This window comes from Vulpes lagopus, chromosome X (genome assembly GCF_018345385.1).
Source record: "Vulpes lagopus strain Blue_001 chromosome X, ASM1834538v1, whole genome shotgun sequence".
In the NCBI taxonomy this organism is placed as follows: Eukaryota; Metazoa; Chordata; class Mammalia; order Carnivora; family Canidae; genus Vulpes; species Vulpes lagopus.
The window spans coordinates 80,019,195-80,043,168 of record NC_054848.1 but is presented as its reverse complement, the minus strand read 5'-3'; the positions used below and the strand labels follow the sequence as shown (position 1 = coordinate 80,043,168).

Genomic DNA, 23,974 nt, shown 5'->3' with positions numbered 1-23,974 from the left:
CCAGCTGTTACCCATGCTGGTGAGTCTCTGATTTTTAATCAAACTATCTATAAATAGGGGATACTAATGCTTACCTTGCAAGGCTCTTATTAGGTGTAACTGTAATTTATGTAAAATGCCTAGGCACAATGCTTGGCACAGAGCTAAAGGGACACTATCATTATTATGAATAATGCTATGTCATGAAAAACATGACTTTTTCTATTTGAAACAAATCACCTTGGTTTTGATTACCACATCACTTTTCGAGTGATTCTTGCCCTTCATGTCTCAAATATTAATTGCTTTGGCAGAATGATACTATGTTTTTTCAGGTGACCATGTTAGTGACTTCTGAAGAACAACTGGCATGAACAACTGGTAAGTAGCTGAGAATTTTGCCTTGGTATATGATACCAATAATAACATATACATATAATAGAAAAAATGTGATGGAAGTAGATGTTGTACACAGTAAGAAAATGAGTACACAGATATTTAAACTATATATTAGGGCACTAATTAAAAAATTTGGAATTTCTGGAAGTCTAAAGAGCTGCAATGTAGGAAGTAATCCTGTAAGTCAACTAATACATCTCTAAAATGAACTGTGGAAAAAATAAAAGATTCTTATAAAGTCAGATATTCAACTTCAGTTTGTAGTAATCATTACTGCCAAAAGTTACTTCATCATCAGGCACAGCTCATAAGACTTGTTTAAAAACAATATACCCTCAAGAGTTTCATCAAAACCCACCACAAAATCCCATGATAATAAGGGCTGTCTTAAAAGCTCTCTTCAATGCAAAAACCTTCAAAGCTCAATGAAAACTGCTAGAAACTTTACTACCTGCTCAGGAAATAGAAACGACAACAGCAAGTGGATAATTATAATTGGATATATAAATTTATGGGAGTATAGTAATTATGTAGTAGCCTAAACAATTAGTTGGTTGAAGTGTTTCACTATTGGGATTGCATGAACTCCCAGCAGTCCTCAAGGAATTTATTGCATAGCACTTGAATAACTAAACATTTATAAGAGAAACAACCATACTGTACCACAGCATGGAGGTATTAAAATTTCAGGCAATTGTAAGGTGAAAGAACAAATCATCTCGCCTGAGTTAAAAGGAGAGAAGAGTTGAATTGGCAGTGCTCCATGTGCATACCACTTAATTTAATGAATACTTAGATTTAGAAATGTATTCTAAGAGAACATTCTTAATGTCTACCTGGAACAAAAACCATTAATTTGTCCAATTTTATTTGTGCTCGCTTTGGCAGCACATATTCCAATTTTATTCAAAAATATATTCTCATTTATAAGTCTTGGGGTACATTTACCAAATAACCCTTTAAATTATATTGAATGTTAAGGCTAGAACTATTTATATAATAACATCTTAAGATTAGAACTATTTACAATATTAATTTTATCTTCTGAGTGAAAGGAATACTGAGATTGTGTTACCTGCAAGTGCTCTTGGACCTGGCAATCTGTCATTGCCAGCTCCATCCTGCGGATAGACACAGCTGTAATTCATGCAGGTCAATAATGTGTCGATTTGAGATGTTCGGAGATCTTCTGGACAATACATGGGCAGGAATGCAACATCAATTGCGATCTCATGGTTCAGACCTGTATAGAAAAACCACACTTCGTTGAAAGTGGGTTAATACATGAAGTTAATGAGGCCTGGTTTGCTGGTTTGATCCTGAAATGTGCCAAACAGTGTACAGTTTCAGAGATAGGAACTAAACCCTTTGCTGTGCAAAACTTTATGAATACATGCAGCTGGTTGGAAGAGGAGACACTTGAGCAGTCTATCACCACTGGATATAACAATCCAAAATATTTTACCAAAAAAAAAAAAAACAAAACCAAAAAACAAAATATTTTACCAAAAACCAAAACCGAAAATACAAAACAAAACAAAACACACACACACACAAAAACCCCAAAATGTTTTACCTACTGGTAGAAGGTTTAAATTTTAATATCCAGAGGATGGCCTGGTCACATAAATGAAGACATGTAGAACATTTTCTTGGTCATTATGTCAGGGACCATTACAGGACAGAATAATTCAGAGAGGACTATTGGTTCCCTTATTATCATTTGAACTTAAGGATTTATGACTCAAGCAAAGCCAGGGATGGTAGTAACAAGGTCCCACTTGTCCTTAATTATACAATCAAAACTTCACTTACTCACCATTAGGGCTATAAAAGGTTGTAGTAGAAAAAGGGCTATGGGGGAACTATCAAAGTAGAGTACTGACCTGTGACTGTCATCTCTTTGTATGGGTCAATGTCAACTAGGGTGGATAAAAAAGACTTTTTAGGGGCACCTGGGTGGCTTAGTTGCTTAAGTGTCCAACTGTTGATTTCAGCTCAGGTCATGATCTCAGGGACCTGGAATCGAGTCCTGAATTGGACTCTGCACTCTGCAGGGAGTCAGGCCTGAGGATTTGCATCCTCTCCCTCTGACTTTTCCTGTGCTTGCATACTCTCTAAGATAAATAAATAAATCTTAAAAAAAAAAACATTTTAGAGGCAAGGCTTTGAGCTGGGTATGAAAGGATGAACAGCATTTAAATAAACAGAGAGAGAAGGTATTTTAGGTGGGGCAGGGAGTAGCCAAAACTTTAGATCAGAGTAAGGAGACCATTTTGAGTGGAAGAAGGGTAAACACACAGAACACAACTTGAAAACTCTATGAATTCTACCCAGTCACCCAAAACAGAAACCTGGAAGTTATATTTAATTCCTTCTTTTTGTTCTTCCCTAACATGTAGCCAGCAAGCGTCACAGATTCTATGACCTTAATAGCTCCTCTACTCATTGGGACAGCAAATCTTTACTGTGCATGGGTCAGTGATAGGTAAACAAACTCCTTCCTGTTAAGCTGTAAGCGGATCCAGAAATGCAAGTCCATTCTTTGCTTTTTATGGGCAAGTGACACTAAAATTCCACAGCTTTAATTTAACATACAATTAAGGGCTACTTAAAGGTTTTAAGGATTACTAAAATTTGGTATTCATCAACTATAATAATCACGATATCTAGAATTTACTGAGGATTTCAATCTGGTATGAGAAGTATAACCACAATTGTATAAAGAAAAAAAAAAGAAGTATAACCACCTCATAACTCTTAGCTATGTTGGAAAATGCATGTGGAGTGCGCATGCTGGTATGTGATTTCCTTAATTCTAAGATCAAATCTAACTCTAAGATATACCATCAACTGAATAACAGTTTTAATAAAAAGGAAACTCTGCATTAAATGTGCCCATTGACTGTAAGATGCATTCCAACTAGCAAATGTAAAAAAAAGAAAAAAGAAAAAAAAAAGAAAGTATGCTTAGAATTGAGAAAATACCAGAAGGTGTAAATCCTGATATTCTCAGGAAGTTAGTTTGATCATCAGTGAGTCACTGATACTATTTTGAGTTATTTTCTAAATTATAAAATATTGTGAGGTTAGCTTCATCATTACTCACGAAATCTGTCATGAGTTCTTTGGTTAAAACTAGAGTTCAGGGTACAAATATATAAGACTATAATATATACTTTTATATTATAAAAGTATTATATATATATTATAATATAAGTATATATACATAAATATAAGTATATATATAAGTATATATATATAAGTATATATATATTTTATATATATAAAAGTATTATATATATATTATAATATATATATTAATTATATATTATATATATTATATAATTATATATTATATAGTATTATATTATAAAAGTATATATATTATAAGTATAAAATATATACTTTTTTTTTTCAGAAATAAAACATTTATTACATGAAGAGGAAAGACGGGCAGGGGGAGGGGATGGCCACGAGGCTGGCCACCTCAGTGTCAGGTGAGGGGGGAGGCTGGGGCGGGCAGGGCAGGGCAGGGCAGGACAAGGAGGTCCAACTGGCCTCCATGAGGAGGAGGGGGGGAGTAATGTCCACAGCTGTAGCCAAGGAAAGGGGGCAGAGGCGCAGAGAACGAGGGCCTGTGCCCAGCGCAGGGTGAAGATGGGCGCTTGAGGCTGGTGGGGCAGGGGGCTCCCTCCCTCTGCCCCTTCCCAACTTAAATAGGCATAAATAAGAAGCGTCCAGACTCTCGGGCCACCAGGGGCTGCCCCGCCCAGCCCCCTTCCCCGCAGCCTAACACGAGTGCCGCTCGTCAGTTGGGCATCGGTGGGCCAGCCAGCCCTCAGGGCCTCCATACTTGCTGTTTCTGTGCCTACAATGTTCTTTCCTCAGATAACCAAATGGTTCCTTCACCCCCATCAGGATTCTGGTGAAATGCTGCTTTTTCTGGGAGACCTCCACTCTATTAAAATGTAATCCTTTTCAGGGTGTCTGTGTGACTCAGTCGGTTAAGCCTCTGACTCTTAATTTCAGCTCAGGTCATGATCTCAGGCATGAGATTGTGCCCCACACTGGGCTCTGTGCTGGGCATGGAGCCTGCTTGAGATTCTCTCTCCTCCTCTCCTTCTGCCCCTTCCCTCCTTAAAAAAAGATAAAACGTAATTCTTTTCTTTTTTTAAAAAAAGATTTTATTTATTTATTCATGAGAGACACAGAGAGAGGCAGAAGGGGAGGCAGAGGGAGAGGCAGGCTCCCTGCAGGGACCCTGATGTGGGACTCAATCCAGGTCAGGACCCTGGGGTTATGACCTGAGTCACCCAGGCATCCCTAATCCTTTTCTACTACATTATTTTCCAACCTCTTTCTTCTAGAACTTATCGTTATTTCTTTTATCAGCAAGCTCTCTTATTTGTTGTGTTCACTCATATAACCTCGTAACCTCAGGACCTAGAACAGTGCCGGGCACACATTAGGTGCTCAGTAAATATTTGTTAAATTGAGCAAATGAAAGTATGTTTGTGCATTCTTTACCTGTAATTTTCAAATACTAGACTTTAAGACATCTATGCATTAAGTGTTCAAATATGAATTCATCTGTATTCCTGTTACCAAAGGAGATGAACATAAACATCCTCCCCACCATGTGCATACATATATATTTCAGTGGTGACTTACTGTTGATGAGTTACTTTAGTAAGTAACTTATACCTTACTATCTATCTAGGTAAATGTGATCGTATATCTGGACTCATTCAAAATTATAGGAAAATATAAAATCAAACAAGTAAGCTCATATTACTCTTTTGTAATGTGTATTATATGCAATTTATATATCTTCTTCCTCAACTCTTTGTGATTACTGAATTTCTTTTCCACTAAAAAGTGTGAAAGTTAGTGTATGTGTTTGCATTGGAAGGGAGGCATATAATCCTGGCACCTAGCATAATGCATTGCATATGCCGTATTTTACTAAATCTAAGATGCCATTGAGAAAAATACTACCAACTGAACAAAAGCATGACTTCAATTGTAAGATGCAGACTGATTTTCAAAGATGTTAAAATATGCGGGAAAAGGGTGTCTTATGATGATGAAATCTGATAGTAGATACTTCAGGTTTTATGATTAAATTACAATTACTTTCATTATGCCATGAAATAAGGGACAGAATTAAGGTGTGGCAATAGCAATCTAGCTCTGAAACCCATATAATCCAGTGTACTGTTCTACTGAGATACGAGGTGGAGAAGCATCTTGGTGGGATAGGATATCCTAAGGATGTAGCTAGTGAGGGAACCAACAGTGGAAAAACTGCTACTCAGTCAATGGATTGAATAGGCTTCAACAAGGAAGGAGGCATATCTTATGGGTACAAATAATTGGTTCTGAGCCTGCAGGCTAGTACCAAGGAGGGGAGGAGTTATGTTGGCCTGTTTGGTTGCTTTAAAAAGGAGAAAAAAGCCAAGGTAAGTGAATCCTTATTATTTCAATATAAATACAGCACATTAAATTGCTTTGATGCTACAATTAATGCTATTAAAAATTTAAATTATAATTTAAATGCATATTGCAAAAAAGGAAAAGAACAAACCATATAAAAATTGGGGGTCTCTCTCTCTCTCTTGAATTCTAAGAGACAAAGTGGATGACCTTCAGAAGTTTACAAAAGGCTGGCTGAATTATGATCCTAATTGCCTAAGTCAAATGCAAATTGAAGAGAGGACTTCTTTTTATTTTTGTGTATATTTTTTTTATTGGAGTTCGATTTGCCAACATATAGTATAACACCCAGTGCTCATCCTGTCAAGTGCCCCCCTCAGTGCCTGTACCCAGTCACCCCATCCCTCCGTCCACCTCCTCTTCCACTACCCTTTGTTCGTTTCCCAGAGTTAGGAGTCTCTCACGTTCTGTCGCCCGCGAAGAGAGGACTCCTAAGCTTTGATTCACTCACAGCATTTCATGGGTAACTAAATCAGTGTTAATTGGGCCAATGATATACTAATACCATCTAGAAGTTCAATCTAGGTTTTGAAAACTTTTCTTATATTTAAAGGAGGAATAATTCTTAAAATTGGGAGAGACAGAACTAATAGATTTTGTAACTGGGCCTAAAGGCACTGAAAATTTAGTTTGTTACTTCATTCCAGTATCTTCTTTGTGAAATGTGTGTTATTTTATTATAAGCAATGGACTGAGGTTTTAGTACTTACTAAAAATATCTATTTATTTGAAGCAAGTGAGATGCGTAGCAAGGATTTTAATATAAGAATCGGCATTTCTGGAATAGGTTTCTGATGTTGCAACAGTACCCAACTGTTTGTTGGGAGCCATTAGAACTGTAAGAAGGAAGATTAATAATTCAATGTTTTCAATAATGATTCACCCTAGACCAGTCAGATAATGATTATAACAAGGTTCTGGTGTGAATAACATTTCTGGCTTCCAGAATGAGACACTTCAAAATTACTGGGTCCTCTAGAGATCAGCAAGATATTGCAGAGAGATAATGAATTACTGGAAGATAGTATCAATGTAGGTGGACAATCTTCATGTTGGAAGAATTTTAAATATCATATTGATTTATCTGCCTGGATTGGTTTAGCTAGTTTTATCTAAAAACAGAGGTCTAGGACAGGGGTCAGCATTTATGACCTGGGGGTCAAATCTAGCTTGTACCTGGTTTTAAACAACCCCTGAAGTAAGAATGTTTTTTTTTTTTACATCTTAAATCTTTGAAAAAAATCAGAAGAATATTTTGTGACCTGTGAAAATTATAAGCAATTCAAATTTCAGTGTCGTTTATTTTTTTATTTTTTTCAGTGTCTTTTAAAGATTTTCTTTTTTTTCTTTTAAGATTTATTTATCTATTTATTTATTTATTTATTTATTTATTTATTTATTTATTCATAGAGACAGAGAGAGAGAGGCAGAGACACAGGCAGAGGGAGAAGCAGGCTCCATGCAGGGAGCCCGACACGGGACTCGATCCAGGGTCCCCAGGATCATATCCCCGGGCTGCAGGTGGCGTTAAACCGCTGCACCACCAGGGCTGCCCTTTTTCAGTGTCTTTTAAATAAAGCTTTATCCAAACAGAGCCATACACATTCGTTTATATATTGTCTATGGCTGTTTTCACACAAAAAGAGCAGAAATACTAGTTGGGACAGATACTGTATGGCCTGCAAAGCCTCAAACATCTACTACTTGGCCCTTACCGAATAAGTGTACCCCCTTATATAGAACACACATAAGGTTGTCTTTTGGTTTTAAGATTATATCTTTTAACAAATAGTACATTATTAGGAGATGTAATGGTCTTTTTTGAGTTCATTGCTCATGCCTTGCTTACAATGGCTAGGCCATTTGTCTGATCTCATAATACAATTTACATTTCATACTTTCACAAAAGGTATAAGTTCACTACTTTCACATTTGATATTTACCACTTATTTATTTATTTTAAATTTTATTTATTTATTCATGAGCGACAGAGAGAGAGAGAGAGAGAGAGAGGCAGAGACACAGGCAGAGGGAGAATCAGGCTCCATGCAGGGAGCCTGACATGGGACTTGATCCTTGGGATTCCAGGATCACGCCCCAGGCGGAAGGCAGGTGCTAAACTGCTGCACCATGGGGGCTGCCCTATTTACCACTTATTTTAATCAAAATCTGAGAATATCTATACTTCGAGTCCTATTAAGAGAGTAGTATTTCTTAATCTTAATTCTACTCCTACATACCTGGCAAGCAGGACACATTCCCTGTCATTGGTTCTGGTCTAGCAATAAGTCTCCCTTAGAAAGTTAAGGGACACTGAATAGGCTGCTTCTCTGGAGTGTACCAGAATTTTAAGGAGTGTGGCAAGATCTCCCTCAAGTGATTTTGATAGGCTACCCCCTCCCATCAAGGTTCTATAAGAATCAATGGATCAGCACTAGGTATTGTATGTAAGTGATGAATTGCTGAATTCTACTCCTGAAACTAATTATTACACTATATGTCACGTAACTAGAATTTAAATAAAAACCTGAAATAGAAAAAAAAGAATCAATGGATCAGTACCATTTATTTTAGTTCTCTAGAGTTCATTTGTATATTAAGTTAAACCATTAGAGAGCTAAATACTTGGATTATGTGATAATTAAGGTGAAAATATACTCCTTTACAGAAATATGTTACTGAGATTTGACTAATTATTATACTGATTGTATAAGTTTGATGCAAGAATCAATTATCTGAAGAGCATTTCCATATCGTTAAAGAAGAAAACTATAGTTGAAGATACCAACCCACTGTTATTCTATGCTACTTGCACAATAGTTTCATATGGTAAAATCAGATTTGAGTTTTGATAAAGGAAAAAATAAAAGGCTTCCTATATATGAATGTTTGTTTTCTCTGCAATAGAAGATATGTTTAGAGACTCAAGAGACATGATTTCTAATCATGGCCTGGGTTCTACCTAGCCAGGGTGTAGGAATAGATGATATCCAAACTTCTTTTAACTTTAAAATTAAATACCTCATCAGGAAAAAAGTCCCCTTCTTTCTTTCTGACAGAAAGTTCACCAAAAATTACGGCCAAATGGTAACTAGTTATTTGCAAGTACCTATTAACACATACTTTTTGTTTCCTTGTAAATGTTCTGTTTTGTTTTATCCATCTGTGGCTTAGTTTTCACTGTTTTTATCCCTGTAAACCATCTTAAGTCTTTGAAAATAGGACATAAAACAGCATAATTCTAATGTGCACCAGAGCTGGTTGGGCAGAATAACATATTTGCCCTCTTCACATTTGATTCTTGCTTTTAAGTGATATAAAGAGACCAAGTAATGCAGTCTAGTAAAAGAAGCATTTGAAACTTAGGTCTGACATGTCTAACAGTCCGTAGAAATTCAGTTTTCATAGATTGTATACATACACACAATCACACATATGTACATACTTATGTGTGAGGAGGCAAGGAAGAGGGAGTGGGAGAGAGTAAAAAGGAAGAGGGTATCCTGATAAAGGTCAACATAATTCATTCCAGTACTGTAGATGTAAAAATCTATTAAATGAATTGTCTTTCATAGAAATATTTTTCATAGAAAATTATGAATTTTCTTTCATAAATTAATTTGCTAATGACTTTTCCTCATTCTTTTAATTTAAGGTAACAAGACCTTTCTTTTAGACATAAATACAAATAAAAAAATTTTCCTTGACTCTGAGAATAGCTTATTTTGGCTAAGATTTTCTTTTAGAATTAATTTTTTGTGTACTTTTCATTCATTGGAAACAAATATAAAATTAAATACAAGTTTAAAAAATGTGTTGACTTTCCTTAAGTTTGTATTTAAATTCCAGTTAGTGCACATACAGTGTATTGTTAGTTTCAGGTGCACAATATAGTGATTCAGCACTTCCATATAACATCGGGTGGCTCATTGCAGCAAGTGCCCTCTTTCATCCCCATTACCTATTTAAACCAGCCCCCTACCCATCTCCCCTCTGGTGACCATCAGGTTGTTCTCTTTAAAAAATGTGCTGACTTTTAAATTTCTGTAAGTCCTATAGTCACTTCTCAGTTTTGAACAACCCGAGGAAATCAGTTTATTTTCCCTTACAGACCAGGGAAGTTTTTTATCTTCTTTCTGTTACAACCTTAGTTGAGAATTTTATTTTTTTAGGGGCTAACAGACTTCTGTTCATAGGAGCTTCTCTTGTTTAGTATCCCTTTTCTCTTTAACCCACATTTTACCTCTCAACAATTCAGATGCACTGAGAAAGAGGCAGAAAACATGAGCAAAAAAGTGGTGCCTAAAGAAATACAAAATCAATTTTAGAAGTAGTCATGTGGTCAGGGGTAAGGAAAGTTACCCTGGTTCCCATTCTTCTTGGCCCAAAAACTTTTCCAGGACTTGCCGATGTTAAAAGCCCACAGAGCTTAATGTATTCCAGAACTACTGCTCCATTTCTTGATTGGCTTGAGCTAAATAAATATATTTTTGGGGGGTGGGGAACTTAATTTTTTCAAGCAAAATAGTATCATATATATTGAAAATATATTAAATTAATAATATTCAAAGGAAAGAACACTTCACTTACCTAGGATGGTCACTTCAAAATGCCCAAGGCTTCGGGCGCTCTTAAAGTCATCAAGTTTTGGGGGCCTTCCCTCCGGTGGTATGTATTTTGCAGGCTGAGAATTAAACTGCTCAGTAAGAAACTTTCTCTGCTCAAAAATAAACTTCCGTGGGATACTTTCAGGATAAACATGGCTGTAATGCAGGTGATCTATTAAGCCAAACTTTTTCTCTCTCCATAGCTGGCTTTCCCACCTATCGCTTATAGTTTTTCTGGCTTTCCCTATGGTACTAGTGCTTGTGCTTTCTCGACCTGTTAAAGACACAATGAGACACAATGAGGACCTGTAAACTAACCAAATCAAGTCATTCAGTACAAAAAAAAGCACAGATTAATGAGGAATAGTTTAACTTTAAAAATCAAACGACCACATATAAAATGTAAATTGAATGTCCAAGAACATGAGAGACACCTAACTCTGGGAAACGAACAAGGGGCGGTGGAAAGGGAGGTGGGTGAGGGGTTGGGGTGACTGGGTGACGGGCACTGAGGGGGGCACTTGACGGGATGAGCACTGGGTGTTATGCTATATGTTGGCAAACTGAACTCCAATAAAAAAAAAACTAAATATCATTAATTACATGCATTCAATGTAATTAGACTTAAATACTCCAGTGGGAAAATTTAGCCTGAAAAATAATGGTATATTGACGTCAAACAAATTATGATAAATATAATTACACAGAAAGATAAAAAGTAATAGGATGGAAAAAGACACAATATTCAAACATAAACAAAAGGTATAGCTATACTAATATCAGGCAAAGTTTACAATAAAGCAGGAATATTCTTAGAGATAAAAAGAGACTTTTTAGGGATTTTATTTATTTCTTCATGAGACACAGTGACAGAGAGAGAGGTGGAGACATAGAGGGAGAGGCAGGCTCCTCACAGAGAGCCCAATGCAGGATTCAATCCCAGACTTGGGATAACGCCCTGAGCCTAAGGCAGATGCTCAACCACTGAGCCACCCAGGCGTCCCAAAAAGAGGCATTTTTTTAATGTTACAAGAGATAACCAGGAAGTTATAGAAGCTCTAAAATTCTATACTGACAGTCCTCACTTTATATGCACAAGTTCCCATATGCACAAATGTCAATTATCATAATTTAGTTATAGAACACCAGAGTCCCAATGATATCTAAATTTCAGTTAGCACAATATATTAATTGTAAGTGCAAGAAGTGCAAACTTCACTAATAGTCTTTCAATCCACAAATCACTATGATTAGTGACCAATCAGTTCTTTCAAAGTGTATCTGTTACTCAGTTCATGCAGAGATGAAAAAGTGTGTAGTTGTGTTGCCTCTTTGCTTCTCAGCAATAAACCTACATGACATTTTACAAAAATGGATCATTGAAAGGGGGAATTGGCTAAAAAGGATGAAAGTGTCAAAAAGAAACAAAGTGATAACGTTGGAAGAGAAATGTGAATTAAAGATAAATAGAATTCTAGAAGAAAAAGCTGATGGTGGGAATTCCAATCCTGCTGCCAATTTGAGGGACTTTAGATATGCAGCCAAAGGAACCTACTGAAAGTGAAATTATCAACATAAATGAGAAAAGTGGTTGTGACAAATAGGATGAAGATGTCCCGGAGGAAGTGATGCCAAGAAAAAAATTCACATTAAGAGAACTCTCAGAGATATTTCATAACATTGAAAGTGCAAAGGATAAAATGTTGGAAGCTGATCCAAACTTAGAAAGGAATATGACAATTCACAAAGGCAAAGGCATAGAAAAACGACTTGCTTCGTAATATAAGTCATGTGATGGAAAAAAAAAAAGGCAAATGCTGTTCAAACTACTGTTGGTAACATTTTTACAATGAAAGGAAAAACTTTAATTCTCTATGTTTCTAATGTTTTACATTATAATGAACTAAATAAATATCAGTTTACTATTTGCAAAAAAAAAATGAACTCCAATAAAAAAAATAAATAATTTAAAAAGTAAATTGAATGTCCAAAAGGTAATTCTTATTGAAGAGAGGACTACATTCATTTTCAAAATAAGCTTTTCCTCTAAAATATTAAAAATAGATATTATTTTTCTGTGTTGCTGGAATTATGAAGATTTGTAATTACCTTCCTTACACTTTTTTCTGTATTTTCTAAACTCCCTTAAATAAACATATATTCCTTTTATATTCAGTGACAAATTCAAGTTAATTCAAATTCATAATTGTTAGACATGGGACCACCTCTCACCACTGGTGGAATTTAAGCTTCTGATAAAATTTTGTTAATCTTCGCTAAAAGTAGCCTGAACAGATACAAAATACAGTCTATTTCATTGAGATAACTCTCCTTCAAGAAGACCTCTTCAATTTTTGTTTTTTGTTTTTCTTTAAAGATTATTTATTTATTTATTCATGAGAGACAGAGAGAGAGAGAGAGAGAGAGAGAGAGGCAGAGACTCAGGCAGAGGGAGAAGCAGGCTCCATGCAGGGAGCCCGATGTGGGACTTGATTCTGGGATCACGCCCTGGGCCAAAGGAATGCACTAAACCTCTGAGCCACCCAGGAATCCCCCCTCTTCAATTTTTGATTACTTTTTTATCATCAAGTCAATTTATCACTTATGTACAGTTTATCTAACACATTTATTTTCTGAAGCAGAATATAATTTCTTCCCTACACATTATGACATTTATTCTTTCAGCAAATAATTAGTGAACACTTGTTATATATATTCCAGACACTGTGCTAAGGAATTTGGTAAAATAATATTTTAATTGAATAATATGCCCTGAGAACTGAAGACACATGGCAGAATCAGAAAAAAAAATAGATTTTGGAACAAGACTCTCATGTTGTCAGTTCTGCTAGGTGAGACAAACTGATAGCACCTCTGTTTCAGAGTTTACCAAGGTTGCTGAATTGTTTCCTTGCAAGTGGTATATGCCTTGGTGTTTATTATTATCCTAGCATTAAAAAAACTTTGCTAAGACTGAAGGGGATTTCAACAGCAAAGATTCAATGTGGTTAATATACCACTCCTGCTTTTGAAACATACCTTATTCCCAGACTACTTTCTTAGTTTTTTAAACCTAGCCAGAAACTTACTAAAAATTTCTTATGGGGTAAAGTACTAGACTGAGTTGTAAGAGATGATGAAGTTGAATATATACTTCTTACTCACCAAAAATTCAAAATAATGCAATATTACAAAAGAGTTTAGTTAAAAATTCAGTTGATGAACACACTTAAAATCTATGATAATGTTTGATAACAAAAAGAATAAGAAATGTGATGACACATGAAAAAGAATGGTATCAATCAGAGCCAAGAGGAAAACTCAGTTAATAGTATTAAACTGAGAACTGTAGAATGATTTAATATTTTTTTATCTTCTTTTTTTTTCCCTTTTTTATCTTCTAAAACAAATCTCCTTTCCCCAAACTAGTAAAAGTACTTAATTAGAACAAGTAGCTCTTACAATGACTCAAGTTATAGTGAACATTCCTGACTTACTTGTTCTAAAAAAACATGCAAAGGAAAGTTATAAGCTATTCCAATTTTTTAAAAACTAAATTATTATACCTACCTTACAGGAAAAAACTTCTATGACTGACCCTGTCAGGAATAAGTCAGAATATCTGCTATGCTTTGAGTGTTCTTATCAAGGACTGGCAAGGTACAAATGTTTATTTGAAAAATTCCTCTGAAAATACCCTGATTACATGTTCACAATTACTACAAATGGGCATGAATTCAATACAAGAGATATTGTCAGTCATTGTTAGTGAACAATAAGATTTCAAAGGCAATAAGGCAATAATTAGGAGACATATATACATCTAGAGTTTAGGTTTTTCTAAAAATATGATGGAAAATTATGAACTGGAATTCTTTTATTTTTAGTTGAATACTATTAAAATTATAATATAAGACACATTATGTTTTTAAGCCTAATGCACAACAAAGATACAGGTTAATTATCTAGCAAAATTATGGGCTTGTTGGTATGTATATATGCACATACATATATATGATTACATAATTATAATAACTTATTTTAATGATTCATTTTACCCAATTTCTGGTGAGAAGAGACATGTTTAGTGGGGAAAATCTTCAGTAGAAGACCACATTAAGGTTATGAGGTAAAAAAAAACATATAAATGTATGTATGTAGGAATGGTGATTTTGTTTCTTCACAAAATCTACTCTGAGAATTTTGTTCTATGGATAAAAGTGATGGTCAGGGATGTATGGAAGCATTTGGGAGGGTGAGGAGTTATTTTCTTTGCCTCTTCCTCCTCTTGCATCCACTAACTCCATCTTGGTGCAAGATCTACAAGGCTAGAAAAGAACAGGGTATTTTTCACTCAGTAGCAAGTATAAAATACAGTTTTAAAAAAAGTGTGTAAGTCAGAGGCTACCTGTAATGTTTTGTGATCTCAACAATACTGTTACTGTCACACTCAACAGTGAAAAATTGAAAGCATTTTCTCTAAGATCAGTAATAAGACAAAGATATCCTCTGTCATCACTGTTCTTCAATAGAGTATTGGGTGTTCTAACACAGCAATAAGGCAAGAAAATAAAAAGCATATATATATATATGTGTATATATATATATATATATGTAAAGTCATATGTATATGACTTCATATATATTCCTAAAAAACACCTTTTACACTAAAAACACCTTTTACAACTAAAAAATTCAGTAAAGATGCAGTATACAAAATCAATATACAGAAATGTGTGTTATTTCTATACACTAATAACTATCAGAAAGAGAATTTAAGAAAGCAATCCCATTTACAACTGTACTAAAAAGAATAAAATACCAAGCACAAATTTAACCAAGGCTGTGAAAGAACTGTACTATTAGACACTGATGAAAGCAACTGAAGATGACACAAAGGGAAAGATATTCTATGTTCATGGACTAGAAAAATTAATATTGTTAAAATGTCCATACTACTCAAAGCAATCTACAGATTCAGTGCAATCTCCATCCAAATCCCAATGGAATTTTCCACAGAACTAGAACAAGTAATTCTAAAATCTGTATGGAACCACTAAAGACCTCAAACAGCCAGGGCAATCTTTAGAAAGAGTAACAAAGTTAGAGATATCATACTGGCAGATTTCTAAATATACTGCAAAGCTATATAGTAATGTAAGCAGTATGATACTGACATAAAAACAGGCTCACAGATCAATGGAATAGAATTGAGAGCCCAGAAAGAAACTCACACATATATGGACAATTCTTTTATGACAAAGAAGCTGAGAACACACAATGGAGAAAGGACAGTTGTTCAATAAATGGTGCTGAGAAAACTGGATAGCCACATGCAAAAAGATGAGACTAACCACTAACTTATACCATACTAGAAAATTAACCCAAGGGACGCCTGGATGGCTCATAGGGCGCCTGCCTTCGGTTCAGGTCGTGATCCTGGGATTGGGGATCGAGTCCCACATTGGGCTCCCTGCAGGGAGCCTGCTTCTCCCTCTGCCTGTGTCTCTGCCTCTCTCTCTGTGTGTCTCTCATGAATAAATACATCTTTAAAAAATTACCTCAAACTGCATTAAAGACATGGATGTAAGACCTGAAACCATAAAATTCCTAGAATAATACATAGGCAGTAAGCTCCTAAGGCACTAAGACATCAGACTTAAGATGTGTTTCTGAATCTGACTCCAAAGGCAAGGGAAACAAAACAAAACAAAAATGGGATTATATCATACTAAAAAGGTTTTGCATAGCAAAGGAAACCATCATTAAAACAAATGGCAACCTTGTCAATGGGAGGAGATATTTGCATATATCTGATAAGGGATTAATATCTAAAATACAGAAAGAACTCCTACAACTCAACAATTAAAAAAAAACCTGATTAACAAAAGGGCAGAGGATCTGAATAGATATTTTTCTAAAGAAGACCTATAGATGGCCAACAGGCACATGAAAAGAAGCTCAACATCACTAATTATTAGGAAAATACAAATCTAAAGCACAACAAAATATCACCTTATACCTGTGAGAATGGCTATTATCAAAAAGACAAGAAATAACTATTGGAGAGGATGTGGGGAGAAGGGAGGCCTCATACACTGTTGATGGCAATATAAACTGGTGCAGCTGGTAGGGAAAAAGCATGGAGGTTGTTTTTTTTAAAATTAAGAATAGATTTACCATATAGATCTAACTGTTCCACTTCTGGGTACTTATCCAAAGAATACAAAAACACTAACTTGAAAAGATACATACATCCTTATCTTCATTGTCACATCATTTACAATAGCTCCAATAAACATCTTAGAGCATGTCCCTTGTGTACCCAACACATAGGTCAGAGGGTATAACATATTTGGTATTGTCAAATTATTCTCAAAAATAGTAGTATCATATTTATATAAGAAAGAGGAGCATGACTCATTCTCTCTCTTTGAAATACAAACATATCTGCTTATATTATAAAACAAACAATGGAAAAATATATGATAGGGTAAATTAAAAAGTCACCTACAGTGGGCAAGAAGGACAGGTGAAAGGAGCAGGGATAAAAGCTAAATCTCTTTAAATATATATTCTTTTTCTATATTTGACTATTGAACCATGGAAATAATTTAGAAAATTAAGTGTTTATTTAAAGAAAGTAATAAAAGAAATGAACCTAAGCATCAAAATAAAAGAAATGAACCTAAATGTGTATCGAGTGGATAGTATAACCCTACAAAGAGAAATAACACAAGTGGCTTTAAAGAATAATAATTAATGTATTCCTAGTGGGCATACTGCAAAACAAACTAACAAAATAAACCTTAATTGTTTATAGTAATATTGTGGATGCAAATGTTGAAGTGATTATTCTGAAACTGTTTTTATATGTGGTGAGTGAATGCAAAGAAATTATATAATATTCTGATCCTGTAATTTCCAGGGCCTTCAGAGCCAGGATTCTTGGGAGTGGAAAAATGCCTCTTCTATCTTTATCTCCTAAGTCAAAATTCTGTAGTTGAGAATGTGAATTGAAAATATAAAAATGAAATCATAAGATATTTTGTCTTAACTAAGCAACCAACCAGTCAGCTGAGTACATTTTCTAGTTCTGTCCACTGCAAAGGCCTAGAAATAATAACTAGACCAGTATCAATTGACACCCATAATGCCTAAATACCAGAGCTCTGTGGAGAAATAGCTGATTCCATGTCTGTAGCAGAAAATGTTCACAATGAGCATGGATATACTTTGTCAAACCACGTATCAAAAAGCTATTGCAAACCATTAGAATTATATCAAAAGGATTCATAAGGAAATTTCAAGTTTCCTACTAGCCAAAGATGAGATAGCGTGACAATAATGGGGATGGTAATTACAATGGAAAAACACATCAAATATACTTAAATCCATGAGTTCATAACATTATGAAAAATACCTAAAACAAACAAGTAATTGGTGATCTGGAAAATTCTAGGGATCCAATTTCAATTTTAAAAATTGATAAAGAGAAAGAATCAAGCATCTATTCTGCTTTTCCTCAATGAACTGTATATCTTATTAACCAAATAATAAATCAGAAGAAATTTCTCCTTATAAAGGTGTTCCAGCTACTAAATGAAGAAGGAATGATAGAATTAGGTTATGACCAATTTGCAGTGTCTTATGAATTAATGGACCTAAGCATTTATTATCAGCAGCCACCAACAATATCAAGAAACAACAAAACTTTATGATTTGGCCAAAATGGTAGAATAGGCAACTGAAAGCTTCCATCCCCCACCCCGCCCCCCCCAGAAACATTAAAAGATATGCAGAAACTGTCGGAAATGACCTTGCTTGTCAGAAATCTAGAAACAATTCAAAGTTTACAGCAACAAAGTGAATGCTGAATCAAGAAGTAGGAAAACTTTACAGCATTTTTACTTGCCTTTGTCCCCCCTCTCCCCAGCAAGGTTGCCTTTGAAGAAGGCAACCTGCATTCCTAGTATGGGACCCTAGTTCTAGGTTCTAGAGGGAGCAGAGCAGATACTATTCACAAATTTTTGTGGAGGTCTGTTCTAACCTCTCTGGGAGATTTCTAAAGGACTGATACAAGACTCCTGTCTCTGTTCCACCTCATTTGGAACTCAAGCAGGCTGGAATAGCATTGGTCATTGCTGCAAAACATTAGAAGGTAGACAAACAACCCAAAGACATCTGGGGCATTAGATTACAGTTGAGACATAAATGCCCTAAGGCCAGACAGGAAAAGCCAGGGGCAAAAGTTCTTTTGGGAAATTGATGTATTCAAAAGCATTCCTGTATCTTTGGAAATTTAGAAAGTCAAGTGCACACTCAGGATAAGATGTATATGCAAGAAAAACCTGAGATCGTAACATTTCTCCCTGGGCTGATTCCTAGGCTAGGTGTAAGTCTATCTAAGTATTGAAGGAGAGCCTAAATATAGAGCCAGTCTGCAAAGATTGGAAGGGCTAGTATCTCAGTTTTCAGTTCCTGTTATTTAAAGAAACACTTGCCAAAAAAATAACTTAATACATGCTAAGTAAAAGAAATTTCAATGATCACATGCAACAAGAAACAGCCTGAAAAAATTCTGGGAAATGTCACTAGACAAATGGACTACTACAACTTAAAAAATTAAAAGCCCTGGGGTACTTGGGTGGCTCATTGGGTTAAATGCCTGCCTTTAGCTCAGGTCATGATCTCAGGGTCCTGGGATCAAGCCCTACATTGGGCTCCCTGCTCAGTGAGGAGCCTGCTTCTCCTTCTGCCTCTCACCTTGCTTGTGCTCTCTCTTTTGCTCACTCTCTCTGTGCCTCTTAAATAAATAAAATATTAAAAAAAATTAAAAACCCTGGCAAATCCCGAGGAGAATTTCCAGTTACCATATTTTAATGTTTTTATTTCTAGTTTTTGCAAAGAAATCAAAATTATACAAATAAATAGGAAAGTATGGTCCTTTCAAAGGAACAAAATAGATTGATAGAAACAGTCTCTGAAGAAGTCTGAAATTTGGATGTTTGAGACAAACACTTTAAAACAACTATCTTGGGCAGCCCCGGTGGCTCAGCGGTTTAGTGCCACCTTCAGTCCAGGGCGTGATCCTGGAGACCCGGGATTGAGTCCCACATTGGGCTCCCTCCCTCTGCCTGTGTCTCTGCCTCTCTCTCCCTCTCTCTGTGTGTCTCTCATGAGTGAATAAATAAAATCTTTAAAAAAAACTAAAAAAATAAAACAACTATCTTAAGTATGTTCAAAGAGCGAGAGGAAAACATGAGCAAAGATCTAAAAGAAACCAGGAAAATAATGTATGAAAAAATTTAGAATATCAACAAAGATAAAGAAATTATAGAAAGCAATCAAATAGAAATTCTAGAGCTGAAAAGCTCAATAACTGAAATGAAAAATTCACTAGAGGAGTCAAAAGAAGATTTGAGCAGGCAGAAGATATAATTTGCAAATCTGAAAGTATTTCAATTGAAATTATCTAGTTTGAGGAGCAGAAAGAAAAAAAAGAATGAAACGTAGAGTGTAAGGGACTGGTTGGACACCATCAACCAGACCAATGTTCACATTATACAAGTCTCTGAAGGAGATGAGAGAAAAAAGAACAAAAATAATGGCAAAAAATATCCCCAAATCGGATGAAAGTTATGAATGTACACATCCATAAAGCTCAACAAATTCCAAGTAGGAAAAACTAAATGTGAAATCCCACTGACTTTTAGCTTTGTGGTTTCTGATGAGTAATCTGCCATTAATCTTAACAAGACTCCCTTACTCATGAGGAGTCACTTTTTTCTTGTTACTTTCATGGTGCCTCTTTTTTTGCTTCTCATCAGTCTGGTTATAACCTTTCTTGTGTGAATTTCTTAAAGTATTGGAAAAAAAACCCCATCAACCAAAGATTCTATATCCAAAGAAAACAAAGGCAGTGGATGATATATCTAAATTGCTAAGGAAAACAAAAAAATGTAAGCATAAGATTCTATATCCAGCAAAACTGTCCTTCAAAAATGAGGGAGAAATTAAGACATTAGAAAATTACCAGAAGCTGGAGGTGTTTATTACCACTAGATCTACCCTATAAGAAATGCTAACAGCAGTCCTTCAAATTGATATGAAAGGTCATTAGGCAGTAATTTGTTTCATTTAGAAATAAAGATCTCTATTAAAAATAACTACATGGGCCAATATAAAAGCCAAGATAATTGTATTTTTAGTCTGTATCTCTACGTTTTATTTTCTACATAAAAACAAATACCTATAAAACAATATACAAAATGATTATAAATCCATGTTATAGAGCACACAATGTACACAGATGTAATCTGGAATAACAAGAACATAAATGGGGGAATGTGAGAGCTGTAGAGGAGCACAATTTTTATATGCTTTTGAACTTAAGTTGGTATCAATTTAAACTACATTGTTATAAATTTATGATGTAAAATTTAACTCCCATGACAACCACAAATATAATACCTAAAAATATATACAAAAATAAATGTGAAGGAAATCAAACCAGTCATTATATATATAGAAAAAAATCTACTGAACAAAAAAGAAGGCAGTAACAGAGGAAACAAAGGGCAAAAAAGGTATAAGAGAAACAGAAAACAACAAATGGCAGAAATATGTCCTTTTGCATCAATAATTAGATTAAATATAAGTGGATTAAATTCTACAAAAGTCAGAGATTGGCAAGTGGAAAAACAGGCAAATAGATGCTTTCTTTAAAAAAAAATAGATCCTTTCTATAAGACATTCAAAGACATAAGTAAATTGAAAGTAAAACAATAGAAAAAATCTGCTTTATGCAAATAGTAACCAAAAGGGAGCTGGAGGGCCATACTAATATCAAAGCAGAATTAAAGAAAAAAAACTGTTACAAGAGAGAAGGAAGAATGTTATATGCTGATAAGAGTCTATTTATCAAAAAGATATAATGACTACAAATTAATATGCACCTAAAAACACAGTCCCAAATTATGTGGAAAAACACTTTTACAGAACTAAAAGGAGAAACAGACAGTTCTATGATAATAGTGGGTGAATTCAATACGGCAGTTTGAATAATGGATGAATATCTAAACAGAAGGGGAATAAGGAAAGACAGGTGTGAACATTATAAAACTATAACATATATGGAACACTTTATTCAACAACAATGTAATACACATGCTTATCAAAACCACATGAAATATCACCAGGATAAACTGTGTATCAGGCCACAAAATATGCCTCAATAAATTTATAAAGATTGAAACTATACAAAGTATCTTGTTTGTTTTTATTTTTTCATGTTTATTGAGGCACAACTGACAAAACTTGTATATATTTACAGTGTACAATGTGATAGTTATATATATATATATATAGAGAGAGAGAGAGAGAGAAAGACTGTGAAATGATTACCACAATTAAGCTAATTAATATTTATTTCCTCATAGTTACCTTTTTTGCAGTTACATGTAAAGTCTACTCTTAGCAAATTTAAAGTATTAAATATAGTATTATTAACTATAACCATTATGCATTGTACATTAGATTCCCTAGAAGTTATTCATCTTATAACTGCAAGTTTGTATGCAATGACCAACTTCTCTCTGTTTCACACAATCCTCAGCTCCTGGCACCCTCTAATCTCTCAGGGTTTCTGAGTACTACTTTTTTAGATTCTACATACAAATAAGATCATACCATCTTTGTGTTTCTATGTGTGGATTATTTCACTTAGCACAATGTCCTCCAGGTTTATCTGCATTGTCAGAATAGCAAAATTTCCTTCTATTTTATGGCTGAATGCTATTCCATTATATATACACAGATAGACAGATAGATCAATTTTTTTCCCATTTATCAGTTGATGGACAAGAAAGTTGCTACCATATTGACTACTGTGATAATGCTGCAATAGACATGGGAATGCAGATATCCATGATACTGTTTTTATTCCCTTTGGAGATATATCTATCTATCTATCTATCTATCTATCATATATGTGTATCAGTCATATATATATACATGTATATTCAGTCAGATATATCTATAGCTATATCTATATCTATCTATCTATATCTATATCCATATATATATATATAGAGAGAGAGAGAGAGAGCATATGGTAGGCTGATCTATTTTCAGTACTCTAAAGGATCTGCATACTGTTTTTTAAATGGCTATATCAATGTATAATTTACATTCCCACCAACAGCACATAAGATCCTTTTCTCCATATCCTTGCCAACACAAAGTATGTTCTGTGACCACAATGGGATGAAAAGTGGAAGTTAATAATTGAAGGAAAACTGAGGAATTCATAAATATGTGGAAATTAAACAATATACTTTTCTGTGTGCGTATATATGTCTGCACATGTTTATGTATGTGTATACAGTCTGGGTTACCTACCATTATGGCTCTAACCCCTGACCTGAAGATGGGCAGAAGCTGCATAGCAAACCTGCATCAAATGTGGATTTCTTTAAATCCAGGTCAAGAAGAAATCACAAGAGAAATTATAAAATATCTTGAGATGAGTGAAAACAAAATACAACATAAAACTTATGGACTACAGTGAAAATAGCAGATGGGCAGAAGCTGCATAGCAAACCTGCATCAAATGTGGATTTCTTTAAATCCAGGTCAAGAAGAAATCACAAGAGAAATTATAAAATATCTTGAGATGAGTGAAAACAAAAATACAACATAAAACTTATGGACTACAGTGAAAATATAAATTTCAGAGGGAAATTTATAGCTGAAAGAGTAGTATTAAAAAAGACCTCAATTCAACTACCTAATATTATACTTTGAGGAATGAGAAATATAGAAAACTAAACTCAAGAGAAGGAAATGATCCTTAAAGCAGACATAGACATAAACTAAATGGAGAATAGAAAAATAATAGAATCTATGAAACCAAAAGTTCATCCTTTGTAAGATCAACAGAATTGATCATCTTTACCCAGACTGACTCCCCCCAAAAGGAGAGAAAACACAAATAATTAACATCAGTAATGAAAGTGGGATTCATTACAGAAATAGAAAGTATTATAATAGAATACTATGAACATTCATATGCCAACAAATTAGATAACCTAGATGAAATAGAGAAATTCCTAGAAATAAATCACCTAAACTCACTCAAGAAGAAATAGAAAATCTCCACAGATCTATAACAAGAGATTGAATGAGCACTGAAAAATCCTCCAAACATGTGAAGTCCAACATCAGATGGCTTCAGTGGTGAGTTCTATCAAACAATAAAGAATTAATGCCAATCCATCTCCAAAATCTTCCAAAAAATAGATGAGAGAACACTTCCTAACACATTTTATGAGGCCAGTATTACCCTGATACCAAGGTCAGATAAACACATCACTAGAAAAGAAAACACTAACATCTCTTATTAATATAGATGCATAAATACTCAACAAAATACTAGCAAACCAATTCCAATAACTTCTTTAAAGGTTATACACCATGGCCAGGTGCAA

The 23,974-nt window shown here is 34.6% G+C and overlaps 1 protein-coding gene across 2 annotated transcripts in view; it reads right to left on the bottom strand.

Annotated features, from left to right (window-relative positions):
• The window catches only part of RADX (RPA1 related single stranded DNA binding protein, X-linked), a 91,235-nt gene that overhangs the window by 8,627 nt on the left and 58,634 nt on the right, over positions 1 to 23,974 (bottom strand). For both annotated transcript variants that reach the window (XM_041741289.1, XM_041741290.1), the window contains exons 12-13: positions 10,468 to 10,758; positions 1,454 to 1,621 (exon numbers count right to left, since the gene is read on the bottom strand). In XM_041741289.1, coding sequence (XP_041597223.1) covers positions 1,454 to 1,621; positions 10,468 to 10,758 — 459 coding nt within the window. The remainder of the gene's footprint in view (positions 1 to 1,453; positions 1,622 to 10,467; positions 10,759 to 23,974) is intronic.